The sequence below is a fragment of the Lepidothrix coronata genome, unplaced genomic scaffold (genome assembly GCF_001604755.1).
Source record: "Lepidothrix coronata isolate B3197 unplaced genomic scaffold, Lepidothrix_coronata-1.0 Scaffold3, whole genome shotgun sequence".
Classification (NCBI taxonomy): Eukaryota; Metazoa; Chordata; class Aves; order Passeriformes; family Pipridae; genus Lepidothrix; species Lepidothrix coronata.
In genome coordinates, this window is record NW_016690183.1 from 9,584,254 (window position 1) to 9,610,582 (window position 26,329).

Consider the following 26,329-nt stretch of genomic DNA (forward strand, 5'->3'; position numbering starts at 1 on the left):
ATCAGAGGGATTGTTCATATCTACAGAATATCAGGTTGTTCTGAAGGTTCAGAAAGACACTGAGCCTCAGTTGTTCTTATATTGTATCTTGTGGATTTATAACATGAGAAGTGGGTGTTAATGTTAAATCAAAGCAGTAGCTTTACTCATCCTTTTTTCCTTCTTGACACTTACATAAATAATTGCATAAGATCCAACAGAGTATAAAGTTGCATGATTTTTCTTTGTTTTATTTGTAACCTACAGGAAAATATAGAGTGTGTATATAACCTGTACAGTGAACATCCACGTTAGAGAAATACCTGAGCTATTTCTAAGAAAGATAGCATGTCCACATAAATCAGCACTCAGCTATGCTGGATTTGATCCTAGGTGCAGTATAGTCTCTCATTAGAACTAATTACTGTTGGCACAGCATCATGCTGATGCAGCTGTGCAGCTTCCAGAGCTAGTTCATTTGGCACTTAGCTCAGGGATCACTGCAGTCTTGGGCATAGATGTGCACTCTTATTTGGTCAAATGAATGATGTTTTTGGTCATTAATTCAAATGGACATTTCATTTGGGAATTAGATAAATGATGAAACCATCCAGATGCTTAGTCCAATTATTGTAAATATGGTCATGATTTTAGACAACTACCTGATTATTAACAGACAGCCAAGCTATGCAGTAATTTCTGTATTGCAGTCAAGCAACTTGGAATCAACAATTTCTCTCTGTTATGTTGCTTTGGTAGCTTTAATTTTTAGTTGTGTCCTTTGAGAAGTGGCCTCCTTAAAGCAGGTCCTCTATTCCAATATGGTGCTTCAGGGTACCATCTGTAGCCCTTTCCACCTCTCTTCAGCAGCCAGGAACAACCTATCAATGCTGTTTCCATGTCAGCATTGGCACGGCCTCTCTCAGCCCTGTGCAAATGAGGGCACCAGGGAAAGTAATTTAGATATGACTTTGTAAAACTGTCTTTAAACTCAGCTGTCTAAGTGTGAAAGGTGGACAAGAAAATTGCTTTTAAATCCTAGAAAGCCCTCTTTTCTATCCAGGGTCTACTAAAGGCAATGGGAAGGATTCCAGTGACTATAGATATGAGACCTGATTTTGACTGTAGTGATGGATTTCATATAAAAATACGTAGACCACTAGCTCTATGTTTCTCCATTTAGCATCTCTATCTCTTGATTAAGTTTTCATTCATTTTCAATTATTTCACTGAATTCTGTCTACTGGTTTAATCAGAGAGCCCTTCATCAGAGGTGTATATACAAACAAACTGTCCAAGAAATTTGGCAGATGTTGCCCTTACAGAGACAGAATATTTTCAAGCTGTTGTTTTCGCAGAACAAATATCTGTCTGGCATGTTTACTTTACAGTTTATAGCTTATCGTTGTATACTGTTTTACAGCCAAGCAAGTGAGCTCTGATTCTAGCTGTAACAAGGCATTTATGTTCTAAGAACTGGATTTCAAAAGGATCCTAAAGAAGTTAGATACTATTCCCTTTGATGTAAGTCAACTAAAACATCAGTAAGTCCCATTTGAAGGGTATAAAAATACATCAGGGGAGGTAAGAGAAACAAAGTACAAGGGAGGAGATGAAAACATGCTTTGGAGGAAGGATAATGGGGCAGAAGGATAGAAATAGAGAGATGGGCATTAAAAAGCTGGCTGTGCGGAGGGTTACAATCCCTCTTCCTTTTTTTTCACAGTTTGTAAGAGCTTCCACCTACTGTGTAGCATTTTCTGAGTATCCAACTATCCATCAACATCTCTTTCTTTGCTGGCAGCCTCATTATAGCTAGAGATCGTAGCTTGAAATATATCAACAAAATCAAATTAGAAAATAGCAGGGAGAAAAGATAATTGCAACACAAAGAGTTCAAGGAAAGTGGGAGATCAAGCTGATCATAGATTTTGAATACCAGAAAAGTCTATCAGTTCATTTAACCTGACCTTTTGCATAGCAAAGGACACAGCAGCGCATGCTACTTCCCTCGAAGTTGACCCTCAGAAATTGTGTGTAACTGAAGTATATCTACCAGAAAGCCTTGAAACAAAGGACTCAAGAAACATGGAATCTTACAGACAGTGCAGTCATAGAATCACAGAATCGTAGAATACCAGGTTAGAAGGGACCTCAAGAATCATTTGGTCTAATTTTCTTGACAAAAGCACAGTCTAGACAAGATGTCCCAGTACAAAATCCAGCTGAATCTTAAAAGTGTCCAATATTGAGAAACCTACCACTTCTCTGGGGAGATTATCCCAGTGGCTGATTCTTCTCATTTTGAAAAGTTTTCTTCTTGTGTGCAATCATAATGTCCCTTGGAGTAACTTCTACCCATTACTCTTCATCTTTTCCATGTGAATTCTTGTAAAAAGGATGTCTCCACCTTCTTTGTAACCACCCTTTAAATGGAACACAGTCAGAAGGTGTCCCCCAAGACTCCTTTCTCAAGCCTGAACAAACCCAGTTCTCTCAGCCTTTCCTTATATAATAGGTTTCCTGGTCCTTTGCTCATTTTTGTGGACCTTCTCTGGACCCTCTCCAGCCTGTCTACATCTTTCTTGTCTAGTGAGGATTGAAACTGAACATCGTACATCCGTGTGTGGCCTGGAAAGCACTGAGAAGAGTGAGAAAATGATTGCTCTATCTCTGCTGGTGATGTCCTTGTTGATGTTACCAAGCATCCTACTTGGTTTTTTTCTGCTACAGCACTACGCTGTTCACCCATACTGAGCTTGTTGTCCACCAGGACCCCCAAGTCCCTTGCCACAGAGCTGCTCCCCAGCTGGGCAAATTCCAGTCTTTGCTGCAGTCCTGGATTATATCTTCCAAGGTGCAAGCACTTATATTCGTCTTCATTGAACTTCATAGGTTCTTGTTATCCCACTTGTCCAGCCTAGCCAGCTCATCCTGCACAGTGGCTCAGTTGTATCCCTTCCTTTTTATGGGCAAATACCTCATGGATTTAAGATGGGATCTGAATAGAGCTAAAAAACCAGAACACAGAACAAAGAGTGAGAAGGGCATTTTTTTTTGCCAAAATTGCTCTTCTGTGTTCTGAACAGATGGCTGACCATGACCTGAGACCTTAGAAAATTGAATCAATAAAAGGAAAGTGTTCAGATTTAATTATATGTAATTGCACAAGGCACAGAAAGGGTAAAACTAAGCCACAAACCTCAGCTTATTGAGTGAATATATGTAGCAGGAGCACATAAAAATTCACCCTCATTCAATATTATGAAATTTCCATCACAAAACCTTGTATTGACTGAATAACTTAAAACCCACATTTATTTTTTTTCAATATCATAATGTAGCAATTTCAGACATTTGTTCAAAGTCTGATTCTTATTCTCATTTCTTAGAATAACTGGCTTGAGTTTTACCGTATTTGACAGAATAGAAAATAAAATCATCATTAGAAAAACTCACTTCATGAGCTACAAAGTGACTGAGCAGTACAAATCTCTGGGACCTATGCAGCTCATTTTCTGCATCTTTCTGAAAAAAAAGTCTTGTCCTGGTCCAGTTGGTCACTGCGGATAAATATGTACATATGTACATGTATGTTACATGTATCTTAGATATATTTTAGTCACCCCCTTCAAATATTTGACAGAATAATACCACTGTCACATCAACCAACAATGTATTCGAGTCCAAGAAGTTTGTATGTGTAGACACAGAGAAGCTGAAAAGTACAACATAGGAAAAAAAGCTAAATAATTGCTACTCTTCTGCACGAGTAGTTGAGCTGAACTTCTGAACGAATTTGATGTTTTACTGTCTCTGGCTGGGATGGAGTCAGTTTTCTCCACAGCAGCCCATGTAGTGTTGTGTTTTGGATTTGTGCCTAAAACAGCATTGATACCACACCAGTGTTTTGGCTATAGCTGAGCAGTGCTTCCACAGCATCAAAGGTTTGTCTCTCCCAGTCAGGAGGCTGAGGGTAGCAAAGACATTGGAAAGGGACACAGCCAGGACAACTGATCATTGACCAAAGGGCCAACACTTTGCTCAGCAGTAAAGCTGGGGTAGAGGAAAAAGGAGGAGGGGGGCAGCATGGTGTTCTCAAAGTCCCATCCAACCTGACCTTGAACTCTTCATTCCCCCAGTCCCTGCCTTGAGATTCAGTCTCAAAAGATGTGGGAAAAGCAATTGTCAATGAAAACTGAGATAAGAAAAAGCTAAGTACCTCAGCCCTCTCCCTGTCAGTTGTCGCCAGGTAACCTGTCTCATTTTGGGCAGTGGTACAATTTCTTTTGTCTTCATTTTCTGACTAACGTGCCTGTGGTCAGATATTCATCCATTTCTATTAAGGTACAAGTGCCTGTCATTTTACCTAGAGATGTCCCCAGCTGGAAAACATCCTTATTCCATACACTGAAAATAGAACTAAGAATGAAGAGTCAGAACCAGCAACATAACTTGCACACGAGACATCCTGTCATGAAGCCTCTGCTGTATTAGGGAGGGTTCAAGACATACTGAAGCTTGAAAACTCAGACACTGTTAAAAACTTAACAAAAACCAATATTTAATACCAAGAAGTGGCCAACAAAATGAACAAACCCAAAAGGGAGGAAGGAGGAGAGAAATAAGCCCCAGCACAACCTCTCCAGTTACCCAGCTGTTGCCCATAAAGTTGTCTTACCAACCTAGCATGCCTATAATTACCCATAGCAGAAGCTGCATACTTGGAGAGTCAGTAAGTTCACAAACTGGCAGGCGTCCCTGCCAAAAGGCAACGTTGTCCTTGAAGTAAAGCTAGCCCCTGCCAAAAAAGCACTATCTGCTTTTATACAATTAACTCAATGACCACAACCTCCCAGGTGTGGCCAGCACCTCCCAGCCAGAGGCCCTCAGTCCCACCTCCCAGTTATGTAAGTGCATCTCTTCTGCACACGAGTGAGAACTTCGGAAATCCCCTCACGCACGTGCAGTATGTTTTGGAGGTCTTTCTTAATTGAGTCTGAGGGTGCTACTTCATCCTCCTCGTCCTAAATTTCTCCTTCAAGCGACCTTGGAGGACAATTAGCCAATCACAGAACACCAATTAAAACAGTTTATACAAGAAGCTCTCTTCAAGGACAACTTTCCTGTTTATCAGTGCTTGTTTTCCCATAGCTTGGCATGGAAGGAGCAAAACTTTCACAGGTGGCGGGGCCAAACACAGCCCAAAAGTATCAGCATAATTAACCCCTGATACACTCTGCCCATCTCTAAAGTTCTTTTCATTGACATGTTTCATGTTTTTTCAGTCCATCAATCTAGCAAATAAATTTCCTACCTTTTGGTATGAGAATCATGTTTTTAGGTTGGTTGTGGAAGGATCAGGACAGTCCATAGATGCTGTATTATCTTCTCTAACTTTCAGCACATCAGTAAGGTACATGCACTGAAAATGACCTTTCATGAACAGATTTTTTTGAAATTATTTTCCTTCCCTAACTATAAGATTAAGTATAAAAATATAATATTAATTTATTCAAATGGTACTCATTTCAAAGTGAATAATGTACTCCAATAAGTACAAATTTAATTGTTTGTCTTTTAGGCTGTGATACAAATTTCAGCTTAAAGCCATGCATAAAGTTAGACTAAGCAAGCACAGAACTTCTGCTTGAAACATCTTTATTTGCCAGTTCTCTACACTTTCCCTTTTAAAAGAAGAACAACCTTCCTTTAAAAAAATAGAGATACTTCCATCCAGAAGACCAAGAGTTTGCAAACAAAGAAGCATTCTTCTAGAGGTTTTCAAAAATCCTGGGTGCAGTAACAGTCAAGTTACCCACAAGCAATGTTAACAATGTCATCATCTGCCTCAGAATAAGAGCAAAAGTCTGTTAAAGGTTTCTCATTTTACAGTCTTGTAGACATACAGGTTTTGGGAAGCAATTTAAGCCTGACAGAGAAGAGATCTGAAGCAGTTCTTCAAAGCAAAAAGTAAAGGAGAATTATACACACTCCCTTGAAAACAGACTTGAACACAATATACAATTTAAGTACTGGATAGGTTTTACTCTAATTCCTAATTTGCCTGAGTTTATTGGCAGAACTGCTGAAGTTACAAAACATCATTAAAATGAAACATCTTTATTTCTTTAACAGCAAGCAATGGCTCATAAAAATTTTGTGCCTTGTTAAGTGCAAAAGGCCAAACAGACTAAATTCATGGCTTATGAAAGGCAGTTCATTCAAGAAATTAAATTATTTTATTCATCAGAGAACAGAAAGTACAACAGCTTTTATTTTTTTTCTTTTAGAAGTAGCCAATTTTGAAAAAAAAACAATTATATAATAAATGTAGTTTGAAAGAACATTCTCTGTAAAAAGTTTATTCCTATCCTTTCAATTTCATAAAAATGCTGTCAATTAAGTCTGACATAACCCTATGAAAATCTATTAGGCCATGTACAAAAATATTTCCCACTATTTATCAGTATTATTAGTAGTAATGTCCATGGAGTGATGCTTCTATCGCAATTTAATGGCTTAACTGAGTAAGATTTTTACAATAGTATTTTATTAATTCAACCAAACAAGAAACCACAGCTGTACTGGACACTGAGACCATAATTGGGCACCTGAGATTTTTCAGAGGAATTAAAAGGGAGCTCTGACTTTTTTATTTTATATGTAAGAAAAACAAATTAAACGGAATTCTGTGTTGTTTTTTACTTCTGTCTAGTATCTTCCTTTGTGAATGATATCATGGATAATCCATTGTCCGTTAACCCTTTCATCTGATGTTTTACCATCAGAGCATAATTTTCAGCCCCAAGTTATACAAAGTAAATATAAGTAGGAAAGTCAAAATTATATTTCTTGATTCCAAAATATTTTATATATTATTAATCACATTCACCATTTAATAATAAGTATCAAGTATATATTTGCTAAGGATGACCTAAAGGAGTGTTTAATAGGGCCTAAGGGACATTTGCAAAGTTTCTAAACTTGATTTGAATCATCCACTATAAACAGAGTGCTGTAGGGCCTAGTAGGGATCCATTTCCTTTTCAGAGATAAAAACTCACATAGGTCATAACCACAGCATTATTAGTTCATTGTAAAAATGAATTACGTCTCAAAATAAAAAAAAAATTTAGACTTCTGTGCCATTTTTAATCAAAATTCTTGTTCCCTAAAAAAAAAAAAATCGGAAACTCGAAAGATGTGGAGATCAAAGATTATTGTTTAGGGCCTTTTGATGTTTTCTTCTAAAAGTCTAACTCCTCAAATTAGAAGGAACTGAATGTGCTTATAAATTCAGAAAGAGGACTTTACAATACATATTTCTACTCAATATGACTCCTTACTCTTTAGGCAGTATAAGTGAATGTGTTTACAATGTAAGGTTGTAAACAAATTGTAAACACTTTTTCCTTGATATTTCAGCTGCTACAGAGGTTTCCTTTTCATTCGATGTCGGAAATGGGCCGGTGGAAATTGTCGTTAGATCTCCCAGCCAGCTCAATGATGACCAGTGGCATCGGGTCAATGCTGAGAGGAATGTCAAACAAGCCAGCCTGCAGGTAGACCAGTTACCCCTGGAGGTGCGGAAAGCACCAACAGAAGGACACACGCGACTGGAATTGTACAGCCAGCTCTATGTTGGTAAGATGCAGAGTGGGTAGCCAGGCTTTGCTCTCACATGATGGACATTCTTTGCCTTGAGTCTGGCCAGCAGCAGTTGGTTTAATGTGGGAAGCTGTGCTCCTCAAGCACTTGCATGACAGCAGTGGGAAGGGAAGCTGGGGCAGGGGGTTGGGGAAGAAAAGACAAGCATGTCCATAAATACAAAGATTAACTAAGAGAATGATATTGTGTGTTGGAAATTTGACAGTTTTGTCTTTCTCCAGTTGCAGCTCCTGGCTGAAAGTACCTCCAGCAGGCCATAGTGCCAAACTTATTTTTTTGCCAAGTGCCTCTACCAGACATGCAAACTTATTCACTAGGAAAGTGAGAACTTCTGCAGAGCCTTGCCAGGACTGCATGTGCCTGCAGTGCCCATCCTAGCCTCAGCAGCACTGCCAGCCTCTTTAGATTTGATCATTGTTCATCCTTTTGTGTTCATGGCTCTCACTGCGGTGTTTTCCCTTTAGTCCCATGGACTGTTTGCCCATTCAATGTAGGAAAGCACTACACAGTGTTACACAAATGCATTCCCTGGAAACAAGTTAGTCCAGCTGCTTTCTGGAGCTACTGGTTTCCACTACATTTTGGGCAGATTATTGCAGCAGCACTTGTATTTCTCTGACTGTTAGCCTTGGGGCTGCGAAGCGCCGACATGCCAAGTGTCATTAGCTGGAATCAGAACTCCATGAAATGTTGAGTAAAGAAGCACTTTCATACCTCTCTAGATACCTGTAACAGGAGAAGAGGGAAGGGGAAAAAAAAAATCTCTTATTTTTTTTCCCCATGCTAGTCAGCATTCAACAAAACAAAAGAATTAAAATTATGTTTAAAGCCTTCATTGCCTTAGTAATCAGCCCAGTGTCACTGCAAACTGTGTGTAATGTGTCACCAGATGTGCAGGTGTTATTTACAAGCTCAGATTCTCCTTTACTGCTATGATGTCAATAAAAGGTAGTTTCAAAATAAGCTGAAAGATGAAGCTTGTTTAAAAGAGAGAGCCTTAACCTTTTAAAAGAAATACCAAACCTTTTGCCGAAAGCAGGAAGAGATGGGGTTTTTTTCCCAGTCTGAGTTCTTTGAGAATTGCTAATAATGATGATTTTATTTGTTAGTTTTGAATTGACTGTAACACCAGCAATGTCTTGAAATATATAGTACCTATATTGCCAAAACATGAAGGTCAAAATCTGCAACAGATTTTTTTTTTCTTTCTGAATAATATCTATTCCATATAACTTGGTGATTGGAGCACACCTCTCAGAGAACAGATTTAAACCTTACCCAGAGACCAACCTAGAGTGGATTTGAGTTGGGAGTGCCCAAAATGAACACCTGAACATCAGGCCCTGGAGAGTAATATCAAACAAGAATTGTTTCAGTGCCTCCTGTTCTGCTTTCTGTAAAATAAATCTGTAGAATAATCTGTTCTTTGGGCCAGCAAGAGAGTCTTAGGTATGATGACTTTGTGTCCTAGGGGCTAGGACAGTCATCAAGAGGGGAAAGAAGGTTTTTCATCACTGCAGTGTATATGAGTTTGCATAGGATAGAATCACACCAGAATTCCATCTGCCTTGTGCACTCAGCAGAGACCAAGCCTTGCCTCCTCCAGTCCAAGTCATCCAATTACAAGCACTTGATTTGAGGTGGCTGTCTGTGGTTCATATTTAGTCCTCTTTCCTACTCAGATAAATATCAGCCTCTGTGCTCTGTGATGATGAGTATTCAGATCTCCTCAGGGACTTTTTGGCACCTGAGGCACTGCAGTAATCAAAGGGAGGAGAGACGAGCAGAAAGGATGCCAGCCACTCACTGTTATTTACTTGCATTTTTTAATTTCCTTTTTTTCGTTGTTGTTTCTAATCCAGCCTCAGATATGACTTTCCTAGCTGAAATCATATTTTTCAGCAAGTGCTTACTAGGGATAAAAAAGAACAGTTCTTATTAACTGCTATGAAAAATTATCTCCACTCAGACTTTCAAGTGTAGCTTTTGAGTGTTACATTCTTTACTCCATGTTCAGACAACTAACCAGTGTACCTGACGTTGCTTGAAAATTAACATCTGTTTTTCCTATGGTAACTGAGAGTGGGGATTCGAATGTGTTTCTTCTTTGCCCATCGTGGCTTTGAAAAATGTAACACTGCAAAGCATATTACGGCATTATTATTAGCATCGGTCATCACTAATTATATGGAGAGAAAGGCTATACCTTAGCAATCCAGCCAAGCCCTTTTCTTCCACCATTATCTCTAAAAATCTTGAAATTAAGTGAAATCTTGCAGTGTAGGGCCAGAATCGCAAATGTCTATTCAGTGTAAAGCAAACACTTATTGCTAAAAAAATCTGCTAGTTATGCTTATTTATGGGATGGCATCAAAAGGTTAGGTTTCATTGATTGTACTGTCATTAGGATAATTCCTTGCCCTCTTAAAGAAGTTACCATTTCCAGCTGTTGTCACAAGCTTAGCAGGATATTTCATGTAAAGCAACAATAAAATCCATTCAGTGTTGTCTCAGAGTTTTACACTCCCTCTCAGGTGCTGCAGGAGGCCAGCGAGGATTCCTAGGCTGCATTCGTTCATTAAGGATGAACGGGGTGACACTGGACCTGGAAGAGAGAGCAAAAGTCACTCCAGGGGTGAAGCCTGGCTGCTCTGGCCACTGCACGAGCTATGGGATGTACTGCGCAAATGGCGGTAAATGTGTCGAGAAATACAACGGCTACTCCTGTGACTGCTCCAAAACTGCCTACGATGGACCATTTTGCATAAAAGGTAAATGCTTTAGTGCAGGAGGCAGAGTATGAGAGAACTATCTGCGTAAGAAAAAAAAAACACCATAGAATTGATGCTTCAGTTTTTATTAATTAAACAAGTAAATCTTGTTGAATACTTCTTGCTAACAAGTCAAATTATACACCCAGGATTTAAATGTGACTATTTAAAAACACATCTCTCATTAGGATTATATGTTACCTCTTTAAATCAAATAACACAACAAAATGCATCAGGAATGACTATAGTAACAGCAAATCTGGCAGACCGTATTCCACAGCCTCGAGCTGTTGAACAATAAATTCCAACTAGCACAATGTCATAGTTACTTCTTTAGAAAACACGTGGATTTAAACGAAAGCTCAGAAAGTCATTCAGAAATGTATTTGAAGATATGTAGGTATGAGGTTTGGGTTCAATATCTTAAGTACTGGGAGGCCAGCATTTGGCTTAAAAATTGTATCCATTCATAACCAGAGCAAGTCTTTTAGTAGCTCAAATTGAGTTAGAGATTGAATTTACTAGGGTAAGGGAAGGCACAGACCTCCCACATCTGTGTCAGTCCTTTGGAAATGCCTAAATTATGTTCTTAATTTTCAAAATCAATTATTGTAAGAGACCAATTTACTATGGACACACAGGTCTGCATGAGAAAGAAAGACAAGGAGAAAAGGAAAGAGGGATACAACAATAAAAAAGTGAGAATTAAAGTATTAATTTATTTCCACTTTTTTTTCTTGTTCTGACCATCAAATCTGTTGCTTTTCCTAGTTATTTTAAAAGCTTTCTTAGAGTTTCAACTAAAAATTGAAGGCTCTTCTCATCAGTATCCATGATGTTAAAGAAATCTATAGCCTCAGAAACTGATCTTCTGGTTTTATGTTCCCCTCTGTACCAGGAATCCTGCAGGCAGGCTTTGTCACCAGATACTGAAGTTTCGTCATGAAGCTGACTTAGCAGTAGGGGACAGAGCCTGTCATCTGATGTTCTGGTTCCCAACTCTTTCTTAATATATCTTTTTTTTTTCCAAGTCAAAATCTGAGAATTATTTTATAAATATCCATACCCTGCTCCCTTTGAGCCACACTTAGAGGAAACCAAGTTTATGACAGAAATAGGCAATCTTTTTGCCTGATGCTGTGTTATGGACTGTGTTTTCTCCTGACACACATCAACCACCTTCATTTATATCCATGTATATCCACCTTCTTCTTTATCATAGCAAAGCTTTGTCTATTGCTGGTGTTGCTCACAGATTGGATCACCCTCTTCCAAAAGCTAAGGGATTGTTTTCACATCACCAGATACTCTGATGAATCTCTAGCATTTCTTTTATAAATTCCAATAAATATGATGTATTTTTAGTGCAGCAGAAGGGAAGCAGCTGCTTTTCTACGTAATGGCTTCCACTGTGCTTCCATGCAGGAATTTCATCAGGTTTTCATGATGCTGTGTTACTTCAAAAACCAATTATAAAACATGTCCATTACATTCAGAACTGTACATACAGCAATTCCTGAGAATGTGAATACTGTGATTTTGACTAATTTAGCAAATGGTTTATCATGAATAATGGTAATGCATATTTAGTATTTCTGTTCACTAATGCAGCTATGGTAGAGGAGACCGATTCAGGTTGGAACTGGGTCAGCCTCTTACAGATCGCATATGTTGACTTAAAAAAAAAAAAAAAAAAAAAAAAAGGAGAATTACTGCTATGCCATAATCACTGAATTCACTTTTTAGTGTTTTGTGTGTTGCCAACACTCATCACACTAACTTTTATTTGTATGTTTTCTGTTTCTCTTATGGATAGTTAAACCCCAAACTTCTGCCAAAACTAGCTCTAAGTTGAAGTGTTTTATTTTTCCTGGATGTGGAGCTAGCAGAATAAAAATGTACCACTAGGGGAATAGTTGAGCACCTAGCACAGACAAACCCTGGTTTTGGCTGGTCTGTGAGCACTGTCATAGCAACAGAAGTAATATTATGTTATATCATACTATTCTCCTTATCTCCTTCTCGCAGTGCAGCCAAAGGCCCCAAGCTCTGACAGTGATACTTTGGACACGCAGCAAAACTTGCTGTAAGCTACTGCTGCTGGGCAGCACTGAGTCATTCAAAGGTACTCATGAGAGCACAGGGATGTCTCTACCATACAGTGTTGTGTCATTTAAACATGACATCAGATCTCTGCTTAAAATATCAAACCTATTCCAGACTAAAAATAGCTTTCTAAATCCTTAAGGTCTTATGTACAAAATGCAAATTACCAGTTTCCTATCTGTTAGTGCTGAAAACTGATATACTCATTTAGAATATTCCCAAGTATGATTTAGTGTGGGTGACTTCACAAGGCTTCTCTGTAGAAAGAACAACAGGGCACTGGGGAAAAAGCTAGAGGATAAATTACACAAAATAGACTGCGTTTGTGTTTTCCTGCAAAATAAAAATGTTACTTTAATTATATTTTAATTGATTTGGATGAAAAGATCGTAATATGCCTATTTCAGTTCCTTTTTTTATTAATACTTTGACACTTTCCCTTCTGCAAAAGCACTGAAATGTCTGTGAACATGTTTTCAAATACTATATTATCTGTTTTCAACATTTTTCGTTCTTTATAGTAAGGGTATATTTGAATACTGCTTTGTCACTTGTGGTTTTCTAATCTGCACCACCGTATGCTATTTGTTGCTGTGCTGGTTTAAAGGTAAACCGGCAGGAGAAATGAACCCAACTCAAAAGAGATTATAATTCAGAGTCACAATTTAATAACAATAATACAATAAATACAATTTTATGGACAAACAATTGGTTTTAACCCACAAAACCCAGATGTAGAAACCAGCACCCTGGGGCACGAACATAATGGTGTTCATGGCCCCTGTGCTGAGCCCCACGTGATTCCCCTGAGTCCAAAGTAAAAGGAAAGGAAAACCTGCTGGTGAGAGTGCTGGTCTCAGTCCGGTCGAGTGGTGGTCACAGTCCAGTCGAGGTTCTGGTCCTCCTCTGGATCTGGCGAGTGGGGGCCCAGAAGTCCCAAGACCCCAAGATTATATACACTCAGGTTTGAGTGGGAGTGCCCAGTACCTCCCCTAGGGCAGAGAGTTCCACAGTGGGTGATTGTGAGTCGTGAGATATTTTTGGAATCCTTGGTGCCCCATTAGCAGACATCACCCCTCAGGCTGGATATGGAGGTGTTAATGACTCCCCAGAGGGGAGTTATCACACCTGAGTCATTGGTGTGAGGATAGGAACATCCTCCTATCTCACAGGCTTCTTAACACCCAGCTTATAGCCTGAGGGGTCAGGTGTGCTCTGGGCAGCTGCTGCAAATGGTCTATTGTTAACAGTTCTGGGGAAATTATATAGAGGGTGTAGAATACACAGTTTGGGTTACACCCACACAGTGATGAACTGGTGCCAGCTGCTCTAACTAGGACAGTTGCTATTATGCTGGGTGAGTCAAATATGAGGCAAGCAAGAATATTTCCCTTTGTTATCTTAACTGGGAATTCACATTCATAGCTACCAAGAAATAACAAGGTTAGTGCTTTGCAGGATAAACTAGGACTAGGTTTCATAACTTTACTCCTCTGAGTAAATCTTCCAAGCCAAGGAGATCTGTTGATTTGATAATCAGCAGTGCCTGACATTTTAAGTCATCACATTCAAGCCAATATGAGATATTACCCGAAAAATATGCAACTCTTAGAGTGAAAGGTGGCACAATATAACACCTTTCAGTATAACACAGACTTCTCTTTCCATTGGTTTTAATTTCCCAGAGGAAACTTTTGTTATCCAAAAGTTTTATGTTGAAATTCAAATCACTTGCCCATGGTAAACTTTTTGGGTTTGGTTACATACTGAAACTGTTAGCACAAGTGATAGGGAAAATTAAAGGAAAAAACCATCATTAGCATAAGGGAATCACCTTATAATGTCTCATGAGTAATTAACACACATCACAATAAAAGCAGGTTTCACATGTTGTGGATTCTTTTGCTGATGAAATCTATCCTTAGAGCCACTGATTGATGACTGACAAGAAGTTGCATTGTCTTCAGCCTTATTAGCAGCACATCACAACATGATTGATGTTGTAGTGGCCTGGAAATTACACTATTTTTTTACAAGGACAAAAAGAAGAGCAGAAATGCAGTCTGACATCTATTTTAACTTTATTTTTGTTTTGTATTTGAGGCATATTCAATTGGCTTTACTTCTTTCATTGCTCAAAGAAATTGCTCTGAGGAATAGCTGCAGTGTTTCTGCAGTCCTGCAGATTGCTTTCTGACCTTTCCCTGTCCTTTGCTTAAACATAAATTCTCTTTTTTGTTTCTCCCACAGCTGTCCTATCATCATAAAAGCATTTCTGAGAAAACAATTAATTTTTGTTCCTTTAAAAAGCCAACTCTTTCCTCCCTTTAACAACAATAAAAGCAAAGGTCAAATGCAGGGCATGTGGCAGCATTCTGATGTGGGACATACCCCAGGGAGAAAGCAATACCTCCTTTGGTATTGAAATGCGGTGGAACAACAGTAGGAGAAGAAATTGCAAACCACCAAAATAGTGTGGCCAAAAAAAAAAAAAAATTAAATAGCTGGTGCTATGACTCATGTGCCTTCAGGTGTGCTGGAAAGGGCAAATTCAAAGCTTCCCAGTTTCTGTGCAGTTACTCAATTTGCATCAACAAGCACTAAGGAGATGAGAAGAGTGTATACTCTTTTTTGTTTTCCTTCTTTGGACTAAAGCTCAGATTCACAGTGTGAATTCTTGCAGTCCTTATGCCAATGCCTGAACTAAGCTCCTTCATGTTTGTTTTTGTATTTGCATGAACCCTGAAAGCACTTACAAATAGTATTGTCACAGTCAGATTTTCTTCCTTTCTTGCTTCCTTCTACGTCTCAGTGAGAAAAACCAGCTTTTTACTAGGCTGAGTGCATCCATGACATGGGAGGGGGAGGTGAGAGGCAGCAGCTCTGCACCCTTCCACCAACTCAGAGTGACACTTGATCACCTCCAAATTCTGCCCTGGTTATTCCCATTCAATTCCATTTATTTTGCTGGTTGCAAAAACATTGCATTTTTTTGGCTGAAAGCAATTGGGGGGGTGGTGATTGTTAGAGTGGTTTAAGGTAACTAACTTCTTAGCTTTCATAGTTCATAATCACAGAACCCAGAAAATCAAGGCAACATTCCCTCCCACATACAAAAAACTCTACTATATGCAGCATGATTGTGATCTGTTAGCTGAAAGTTACATGAGAAATTTTCCTGGGGTTGTTAATTTTAGGCTTCTAATATGGTAAGTCTGAATGCTGCAGACTTAAAAGGCTTTTTTACATGTAGGTCATACTTCAAGACTTGGGTTTTATCCTCTATTGACTAGATATATACTCTAAAAAAATAAATATACTCCGTAAAGCTATTCCATTCTTCTGTCCTGTCAATACCGCCTTATTAAACATGCACGGTTGTGCTCTAGTGGTTTGAAAATTGCACGTCAGTGCAAGAATTCTTTCACTGGGGAAAAAAAAAATCTTTTTTATTTTTAAAGAAAAACAAACCTTCCCCGTAGTACTTACTATCCATAACAAACTACTTCTAAAATGCAGGAACTCCTTATTTTATATGCAGAAAGCAAATAAATCAGAGTAATAAGTTTAAAAAAAAATACTAAGTCCTGGCTCAAAAAATGTGATAAACTTTTAATTTCTTTGTCAGCTAACTATAATAGGCCTGCTATGGTGTCATTGTTCACAGGATGAAGATATTTTATGAAAGATAGGTAGAGCAGCTTCAGCAAAATTGCTGGGTGCTGCATGCATGTACAAAGGCAACTGAGAGTTTTGAGGTTCTCACACTAGACACCCATGTGCAATATTTATGCACCTCTATGCTATTGAAGTAGTTTTGGCACCTCTCAAGATGATAGGGTATTTATCCTTACAATAGCTCTGTGATGTGAGATGTTTTTATTATCATAATGCACAAGGTGAACCAGATGATGAAAAAAGCAAAGGATTTGCTCATATTTAAAGTGAGTGGTACAGGAAGGAACTGAAGCCAGATCTCACCTGTCACTGCTGTTACTCTGAATACAGTTCAATTATCAAATGACAGTCTCTAATATTTCTCAAATGGCTCTTGCAAAGATGAAAGTTTTTCTCTGAGGCTACCTAAAGAGCGCCTCCATAGACTCCCTGGTAGAAAATCTTGAAACCTGGTCTGTTGTATATTTGACATTACATTTTTCTTCATCCATCCCATTTTATTTGATTTTTTTTTCCTAAACCATTACAGATATTTCCACTAGAAATTGAGCTGTTTTTTCATTTAGATTCGGCAGACAATACATGGCACCAGTTGCCATTCCCTTACTCTGAGTCCGCTATGCCAGACATCAGTTCAAATGGCTGTATGTATAGAAAGATTTATAGTACTTTCAAATCAGGAGCAGAGTGAAATGCAGCTGCAACTTTCCTGACATTTTTAGGCTTTCCTTGGCCTATACCTGCACACTTTTGTTCAGGTATAGCAGGCAGAATAAAAGACGCCTGCTTTACAGATCTATTGCAAAAGAAGGTTCAGAGCTCAGCCTTGCTTGGATGTATTAAACTGCTTCCTGGCAGAATCTACCTGTTGGCATTGTCTAGGGAGGCTTGAAGGTGTAATGAATCGGGTGGCTTAATCCCATCTTTAGTGGCACTTATCCTGTTCTACCAAAGGTAGCGGGAAACTTTACATGGATTTATGATCAGGTCCATAGTTTCACCAGTGCACATTATTCTACTTATCCCCCAATTCTGATAGACATTTGTTCAAGAAAGCTTTTTTTATAGTGAGTACTGATGTATTCATATAGAAGAAATAAATCCTCACTAGGTTTGTATTCTATTAATGTCAACAAGCAATTGCTGTATTTTTGTATTTTAGTCCAGACATGGAAAGTTCAAACATGCATCACAAATTATAAGAGTAATGTCAGCCAGAATATGAGACTTGAGGATGTAGAACTATACATTTAAATCCCAATTCTTGGCTTCACAAACTAAATACTATGTAGATAGAATAAAACACTGGATGAGCTAACGGGGTACATGGCAAGCACTGTCACCTTCAGAGCACTCAAATTCTCTCCCAGCTTTGAGATTCTGACCCTTTACTGATGCCCTATGGCCAGGATGTATCTCAGTGAACAATTCTTAATCTTTGTGACCACAGTCTGGAAGTAGCAGCAATTTTAGGTGCTTTCTAGCACACTTTTAGCCGCAAGATGAACAAGCAAGCTCTGGTTAATATATATTCAATATTCATAACTATATGAGAAATCAAAAAAGAATGGAAATTATGCATCAAGAAAGAGGATTTATTCAGCTGTCTACCTTGTCTAAACAATCTCTGTACAAGCATCGAGTGTTAGAAACTTCTCCAATGACTGTCCTTGCTTAGGATTTTGAAAAAGCTGCTTTTTACCTACAGAACATCATGCAGGGAAGCCATACCAATGAAGACTAGCAAGCAACATCACAGAGTAATAGTTTTAATTTACCAAATCTGAGCAGGGCCAAGAAGGCATTTAGGGCCTCCAGATAGGACAGCTTACAACTGTAAGAAGTCATTTCAGTCAGCTTTGTGAAACAAAGAAGAGAGAACCTTTTTCTGCTGCCAGTTCTCATGTCCTTACCAGTTTTCATAGTTGTCAGGATTTTGTCTCCAGCTTCTGTAAGGCAGGATATACTGTTACACTCATTAATAAGGTTGCTTTGAAGACTCAGCCTCAAAAAAAGCCAAACACAGTAATACCATAGAAGTAACCAGCATTACTTTCTCCTTGGTCCCAAGCTAAAAGGTGACAGCAGTCACGTCCAGTTTACATGGAAAAATAAGAGATGGCAGTTGGGAGTCAATGACAGCTGTCCTACTGCAGAAGGGAGATTCCACTTCTTATGCTGCCACTCTTTAAAAGCTCCTGTGTTCAAACTGGGCTCTTTTTTGGGAGGTGGCACTTTTTTTTTTTTTTTTCTGATCGCTCCACAGATCTGCTGCTTCTTTATTTATTAAGAGTAATGTCTGGTACTTGATTCATGACAATCCCTTTTAGCATTCCTGTTCCAAATATCAACACAGAGCAAATTCAATACCTGTAAAGCCTGGTGAGTTCTATATCTCTTATTTAGGTGCTCCCAGGTAGAAAATTTTGCTTGAGTTGTGTTCAGCCCCACATGTGCCATGCTGACAATGCTTTTCACTGATGAGAAAAAGGTAATGGAGAAAGAAGACGAGTGTCTGACTGTATGGCTAACAGAATCATTATAACTACCTTAGAAGAGGAGAAGCAACACTGACATTTCACTGATGTTAAACCAGCAGCAAAGTAGAATTAAGTTCCTACTTATATTTTCTTAGGTCTACAGCACTGGCCCAGAAATGTCATGAGACTGTGCAAGTTTTGTGAGAGAAATGTTGCTATTTGGCTTTTTACTCCAGTCCTTCAATATTCCTGATACCAGATAGAATGAGAGAGTACAAAAATAAAAGTAGCTGTGTGGGGAGAGGGAGACTGGGGAGATGACCAAAGCATCATAACCTTCAGAATAAGTTCGTGAATTCTGAGTATATGTACATTTTATGTGGAAGATTTGGATCAGTTTTCACTTCATCCTTTTTCAAATTGAAGTTGGACAGTTTTGTAAGACACATGAGTTCATTCTGGGGATATGCACTGTGCTTCATAAAATTGTTTCTAATGATCCACAATTCCTGTTCTGGGTTCCTCTACAGAGCAAGCCCAAAGTTTTTATATTTGCCAAGTCTGTCAAGAGAGGATGACTCCACTGAATATTGGTGTAGAAATAGGTACTACTTTCTGAAGAAAACTGATCTGTTACCACCACATTCATTTCCCTAAGGCCTCTGCCTTGAAAGGGAAGTTTGCAGAACAACCCTTCACTACACCTTATGCCTGATGTCCCATAGCATTTGAAATATTACAAAAGAAAACTAGAGTTGTTCATGGAAACCTCCCCCACATTTCAGCAGCAGGGTTTGTGCTGCATTTGACCCTCTTTAATCATGCAGCTTGAATGGTTTTCTGGATTGAGGACTTTGATGCTCCATCTAGCAGAGCTTCAAGAAGATGATACACTTGTGACCTCCAAGTGGGTAGTTGCTTCATTGGTCAGCCCTCCGCATTCCCAAGTCATCATATAACTTCAGTCAACATAGAGAAAATTATCTTTTAACTATTTTTAGTATTTCCTAACGGTTTAAACAGCCTGCTCCTGTGAGCTCCTGAGTACTTTGGAGCACTGCTGCAAGGACTTCAGCTTCTTTCAGTAAAGAGCATAATCACATGCATCAACCTCTTTGATGAGCTGGAACTTGAGGGGATTCAACATCTTCCTGTTTAGGGCCCAATACACTCACACAGAAAAACTGAACCTTCCTCTTATCCTTCCTTTTGAAAGAGGTGGTGTGCATGTGAGGAGAATTTCATGGCTCATTACAATACCCTGTATGCCTGTAATAATACAACTACAATGAAAACTATTTTCTCAGCACAAATCAAGTTAAACATAACAGAACATTTTTGCTCTGTCGTGAAACCCTTTAGAAAAAAAAGTCATAGAATAGAATATTCTGAGTTGGAAGGATCATAGAATTCGACTCACAGAATCACAGAATATTCTGAATACAATTTCAGAGAGCACTATTTACTTAAAGCTTTTTTTGTAGTAATGAACATTTAAAGTAGCAATTTATAACATTTAGAGCTCTGGAAAAAAGCACTGCCCAGTTTCCAGTTCAGCCCCAGAGCAGTGCTGAGGTCAGGACTGAAGGTCCCAGTATTCCCAGAGCAGGAGGCCCCGTGCAAGCATAGTGCCGGGCAATCACAAAGATTGCTCCTAAAATAAAAAGCATGACAAACAGTAAACAGGCTGGAGGCAAACATAATTTTGTATCAGTGTGCCTCCCTAGGGGCTGTGGTCCCCCCCCAGCAGTGGTAGTGTCAAACAGCCAGGAGCTGGCAATGGCCAGCAGCTCTGCCAGTGCCGCGGCCATATGAGTGATACAGCATCTGCCTGAGAAACAACTTGCATGAACTAGAAGCAGAGGTTAAAGAAGAATAAATTACTGATCCCAGGGATATTTTTAAGTGAGTTTTTCACATATCTGGAACTACAGTGTATACTGCTTTAGATTTTTGCGTGCTTACCTTCAATGCCACTGTTAAATGGCAGAGGGCATCACATTTCAGGGAACTTTTTTTCAGGATAAGACTCTTTGCTTTTAATCTTGGAGTACTTAAATTGAGTCTACTGTAAAATATAGTTGTTAAATAAAGTTGTTAACTTTTCCAGAGTGATTTAAGTTTTCTCCTATAAAATTGAGGTTATAAATCTATCAGAATGATTGAATTATTTATAGCACTTTGGGACCACAACTTGACTCCATGTTTCGTACATCCATATGGTGACAGTGACTATGATATTTTGGAGAATTTTTATGTGGTAACAGGAAAACCGAAAGCTTCTCTAGCACTAGATTTAGCAAAATTCTTGAAAAAATCATCAGTGAAGTCCATTATACTTTTACCTATCTTCTTACCTTTTCTCTGCTCAACCCCTGAATAAATTCTGCAGGCTCTTTCCTAACTTGTTCTGTGTCACTGCAGAGCTTGGAAAATGAACATCTTCTTTCATATACTTTTAGATAAAGCTTTTGCTTAGAACTGTGTGAAGATTCAAAATGCTAAAATGGAATAAAAATAAATTTCTTTTTAGATGGACAATTTTGTACCAATCTGTGGCAAATTGCATCCTGTAGGAAGGTAGTAAACAATGGAAGACCTTTTTAAACATTGTTTGTGTCTTTAAGCGTATCTTATAACCCCTTTGAATACAGTACTTACATATTATGATTATAATACTTATTCATCATTATTTAATCTCTTATAAAATGTTCATGAACACACCTTCTTAATCAAGTTCACATATAATTTTAAAATTTCCTTTAATGTTGTTGTCCCAGACAGCAAAGCCAGTCCAGGACTATGATGTCAGTAGATGAATTACTACCATAGGAAGTCAGCCAAGCAATCCCCAATATAGTAGGTTATACACTACCAATGCTAAAGCACTAAGCAGTAATTTTCATAGGAGGCTGTCAAAATCAGCCACCACTGTAAGAACATTAACCTTGAATTATGCTTTTAATGTTAAGAAATAGGTAGGACTGCATTGCTGAAAAGCAATATCAATGCTTTTTCAGCTGAAAGTATTAATTCTGCCAAAAGTAGTTTTATTTTCTGTCTAGAGTGTTGAAACATCACATCTTGTCTCATATTGGTTTGAAAACTTTGCCTGGGTAGCACCTCTTGGCATCTACAGATCAGGTGTCTCTTGCCTTGTTCCCCACTGAGTCAAGCTCCCTAGTTAATTTTATCTCCCATAAGGGCTTCCTGATTATGCAGTTCTCATGAAGGATTGTGCTCGTGGTGAATAACTTTCTACTATTGTGTCCAATCCTATTTCAAATCTTTCAAGTGTTGGAATTGTCATCATTCCTTTGTGAGATCATTCCAAATCCACTCAAATTTGCTCATCAGTACTGCTGGTTTTCCTTTTCCTCAGCAGTTGTTTGCTTATGTGCCCCTTAAATCACTCTTCCTTGTGTCTCCTTTTTTGGAGCATTATCTACTGCAAGATTTTAATGAGAATAAATTTAAAGCATAATTCTACTTGTCTGTAGTATTGATATGAGATGTAGGCATGGAGAATCTGTGTACTCCAAAGGAAATTTTTCCTTTGCTCTGTGAATCCAGGTACCCACCAGTAAAATGGAGATTGTTTTTTTCACTCTCACAAGGAAATAGTGACCCTATTCACCTAAATGTTGGTAGAGTGATTAAATAATGCAGCAGTAGAAGCACGCACAGATTAGTACTGATCAAGTCAGTAGTAATATGTTTCATCCAAAAGGTGTCAACACATTTAATTTCTCTCTTTTTTTTTCCTCTTCCTTTTTCTGTTCTTTTCAAGATGTTGGAGCATTTTTTGAAGAAGGAATGTGGCTTCGTTACAACTTCCACTCCCCAGGAACTAGCATGAAGGATTTAGTTAGCCGAACACTTTTGAGTTCTACAGATCCTGAGATCACAGCACCTGACCTCAACTTGAATAAAGAAGAGCTCAGCTTCAGCTTCAGTACCACCAAGTCCCCTTGTGTCTTATTGTACATCAGCTCCTATACCCAAGACTTCATGGCTGTGCTTGTGAAGCCAGCTGGTAAGCAACTGCTCCAGGCTCTCACAGTTGATAATACTAAGCTGACATTCAGCTGAATCTCTGAACAACTTCTCTTCACCCTTGTCATGAAAAAATAAAGCACTTAGAAATCTGAACCTGTATCCTACTTTTACTGGATTTTGCCACAGACCAGCATTATGATGGGAACAAGTAGGCACCCGAATGGCTGAACTCATGGCAATATCACTAGTGGTCAATGAAAAGGGTCATGTACTGTCCTTCTGAAAATCTGGATACTCACTGAGGTGGCTGAAATATGGATGTAGCATAGCATATAATGTCCTAAATGTTTTGGTGATTGTTGAGGGTTAGATATGGACCATTTGCTGCTACAGTATTAAAACTGTATATAAACTGAATATACTTCAATTCCAGATAGTGCCTTAGAGCCCCATGAAAATCATAATTAGTGTGATTTTACTACTGTTCTCTTTTATGGGATAATATGAGTATTCCACATGCCACTCATATTTTTCCTTTCATGGGGAAGAAAGAAGGTGCATGAGAAAAATCCAACATCAGACAACTTAACTATAGTTATAAAGGTCTAGGGCTGCTCTTTTGGGCCAGAATATTTCCATTTTTCATCTATAATGGGATCTGCCCTTCCCTTTTCAAACATTCTTCCTTTTAATCAAATATTAAAATGTGTTATGAAGAGCAGACGCTTCACTCTTGTTTAGAAAAGAAAAATCTGTCTGGCAGTATGTCATGAATATCAATTAATCGCTTTTGACTATATTTTTCTAACAATATAACGTGACATTTTCATTTCACCATATATTATTAAATTTCCATAAAAGTCCAGACAGTCACCCATCAAAAAGAATTAAATGACAGAGCAAGATAGTCCCTTGTGTAGATTATGTGTCAGTGTTAATTTGTTGTAATTTTGCCTTTATTCAATGCATGTCAATGGTTTATTCTTTAGAAAATGTTATGCTTTTTATAATTTCAAAGAATTTTACTGCAGCAAGTATAATCTCAACAATAAAGTACTGCTCGATGAGCTCAATTTTGTACCAATTGTCCATATTTTTCAAGGCATAGCTCTGATTTGTTTGGTTTGCAGTCTGGAGAGTTTACAAACACTTTGGTTTGGAGGTGCTGGTCATTGTCACACTTCTGGGTTATAAACTAGAGGCAGTTCCAGCCCAGTAACTTTATAATCTCAAACACCAGCTCTTCTCTCACTGCAGAGATCAGCTAAGAGAGCAATTAAGTGTGAAATGATAACAACTCTGTGTGAAAATAAAGAGGGGAAAATAACTGCTGAATAAAGATCAAAATACCTGAGGGTGCTTTTCACATTTTTCTTTCACTAGGGAATCTGCAGATTCGGTACAGCCTCGGAGGCACCAAAGAGCCATATAACATTGACATTGACCACAGAAACATGGCTAATGGACAGCCCCACACTGTCAACATCACACGGAATGGACGGGACATCGTACTGCAGGTAAGTTGCAGGTTGTTTGGTTCCATTACTTGTAATTCGTAGCATTTTGTCTCTTGGTGGTCTCCATTACTCTGAAAAGACCAGTGCAATTTAGAAAATAAAAAGTACAGTAGATGGGATTCTACTTGCAGATCACACTCCTAGGAGTTAACAAAAACTATTCTTTCCCTCTGTTGCATCGTCATGTTGTTCTGAATTCCTCATTTTAGTGTGATGACAGCTGGGCTAATACAGGTGTCACTGTAGATGCTGAAGGGCAGCAGAAACATCTGGGCTGATACATAACATGGGACTTAGGACAAACCTGTACCTGGAGCAGCAGCTGGAAGCCAGGAGGGATATCCTACAGCATCTTAAATGGCAGTGGAGCCTGATGCAACTAAATATCATTCCATAAGTCCTGAGTCTGCAAATGAAACTGTCTTTAAATTTAAATTCACCCTGCAGTCCAGTGAAATTGCAAGAGCTGTTCTGCAAAGATGAGCAGATGCTTAAGTGTTTGTGTGACAGGAGTCTGGGACAGAGAGTATTATTGAAGACACATAGCTCTTGCTTATTTAGGTTTTGGTACACCACAGGTAGAAACTTCATCTCTCCATATCTCAGTTTACAAATCTTTGAGATGGTATAATACTAAATAAATAACTGAGGGGAGCTCTGCAAGAAGCAATCAATGTTTCCAGGCAGCTTATTCTATGCAGTCATTACAGAACTCTGTTTTCATTCCCTGCTTGTCACATCCGCAAATATGGAGATTGCAAGCAGTTTTGTTGTCAGGAGAGTCAGGTGGATGGGATAGATTAATACGGATTTGTTACTCATAAGAAGCAAACCAAAACCAATAACAAATTAAATATAAAAAGGGGAAGTCTCCTTGGGAGCCAAGCCAAAAGTTGAAGAAGAGTAGCCATCACAGTATTATCTACCTAGAGATTAAAATAAATCCGACAGTTATTGTTTTAAGGTATGAAAAGGAAACTTTTCAGTTTATTACAGTGTTATTTGACTGAGGCTCTCATTATTCAGAATAACACTGAATGCATTGAAATAGAATTGTCACAAAATTATTCACAAAATGTCGAATAACCTAAAAAAAATGTAGGTGATACATCCAAACTCACTTCAGGTTTTTTGAGGTTGGGAGAGGTATATATTGATATATGTATCTCTCTTGCATGCTATTGCATGTTTTTATTTCACAGCTAAATGGAAGCTAAAGAAGACCTACAATTAAGTTCCCCTCTGGTGTTAAATGTTTCTATTTCCAGGAAGTATGGTATGTTTCCTATGGAGTCATAGCTGGCTGATTTAGGCAGCTGTAAAACTAAATAAATTATTTTTTGAAGGGATCAGATGAGGTACCTTGTCCAGTTAGAAAATATGTATACAGTTACATGTGCCAGCCTTGTATCAATTCACCTACATTTGGTTCCCAACAATTTTTTTTCCCAGTGTTTTGTGAGACTATTATCTATCTAGGGCTTTGAAGAGTCAGAAACATTTTGGTTAGTCTTGCTGTGCTGAGGTAAAAATTTTTTAATCTATTTAGTGTGCATAAAACACAGCTTATTTATGTAAACAGAAAGCAGATACATTTGAGGCTTATTAAATGAGATGATCTGTGTGATGCACATGCAAGAATAGGGGAAGAAGCGACCCATACAAAGCAAATCCAGAAATCCTACCACTACTGTGTCCTGAAAGAGAAAATTTCTGTCAAATTTTGTTTATTCTTCATAAGTTGATTTTGTTACTTATCAGGTTACATTCTTTAAAGGAGAGAATTTATGTGAACAGAAATGGATCTGTCAAGTAGATTGTTCACTTGAAAATGAGACCTGTTTTTAGATAGAAACTCTTCATGGTGTCTAAAAATACAAAAGATATAAATAGAGTTTTTCTCAGTATCCAGAGGACAAATCATAAAATATGAGTTTTCGCTTACGGATCTGAGCAAGAAACATTTGAGCAGACTTTTATTTCTTGCTAAATCCTTCTCCAACCTGATGAGCAGCTGGTTTGCTTGTTTTTAAAGAAGACAGCTTGCTTGCCAGGTGCTGTTGCTCACACTTCCACATCTCTACATGGCATAAAAGTGTCACAAGGAGGATTTATTTCTCATCAAAGC

The 26,329-nt window shown here is 38.4% G+C and overlaps 1 protein-coding gene across 2 annotated transcripts in view; it reads left to right on the plus strand.

Annotated features, from left to right (window-relative positions):
- CNTNAP2 (contactin associated protein-like 2) overlaps positions 1-26,329 on the plus strand; it is a 1,033,702-nt gene that overhangs the window by 931,796 nt on the left and 75,577 nt on the right. For both annotated transcript variants that reach the window (XM_017822277.1, XM_017822284.1), the window contains 4 exons: positions 7,408-7,626; positions 10,185-10,421; positions 22,476-22,721; positions 24,068-24,201. In XM_017822277.1, coding sequence (XP_017677766.1) covers positions 7,408-7,626; positions 10,185-10,421; positions 22,476-22,721; positions 24,068-24,201 — 836 coding nt within the window. The remainder of the gene's footprint in view (positions 1-7,407; positions 7,627-10,184; positions 10,422-22,475; positions 22,722-24,067; positions 24,202-26,329) is intronic.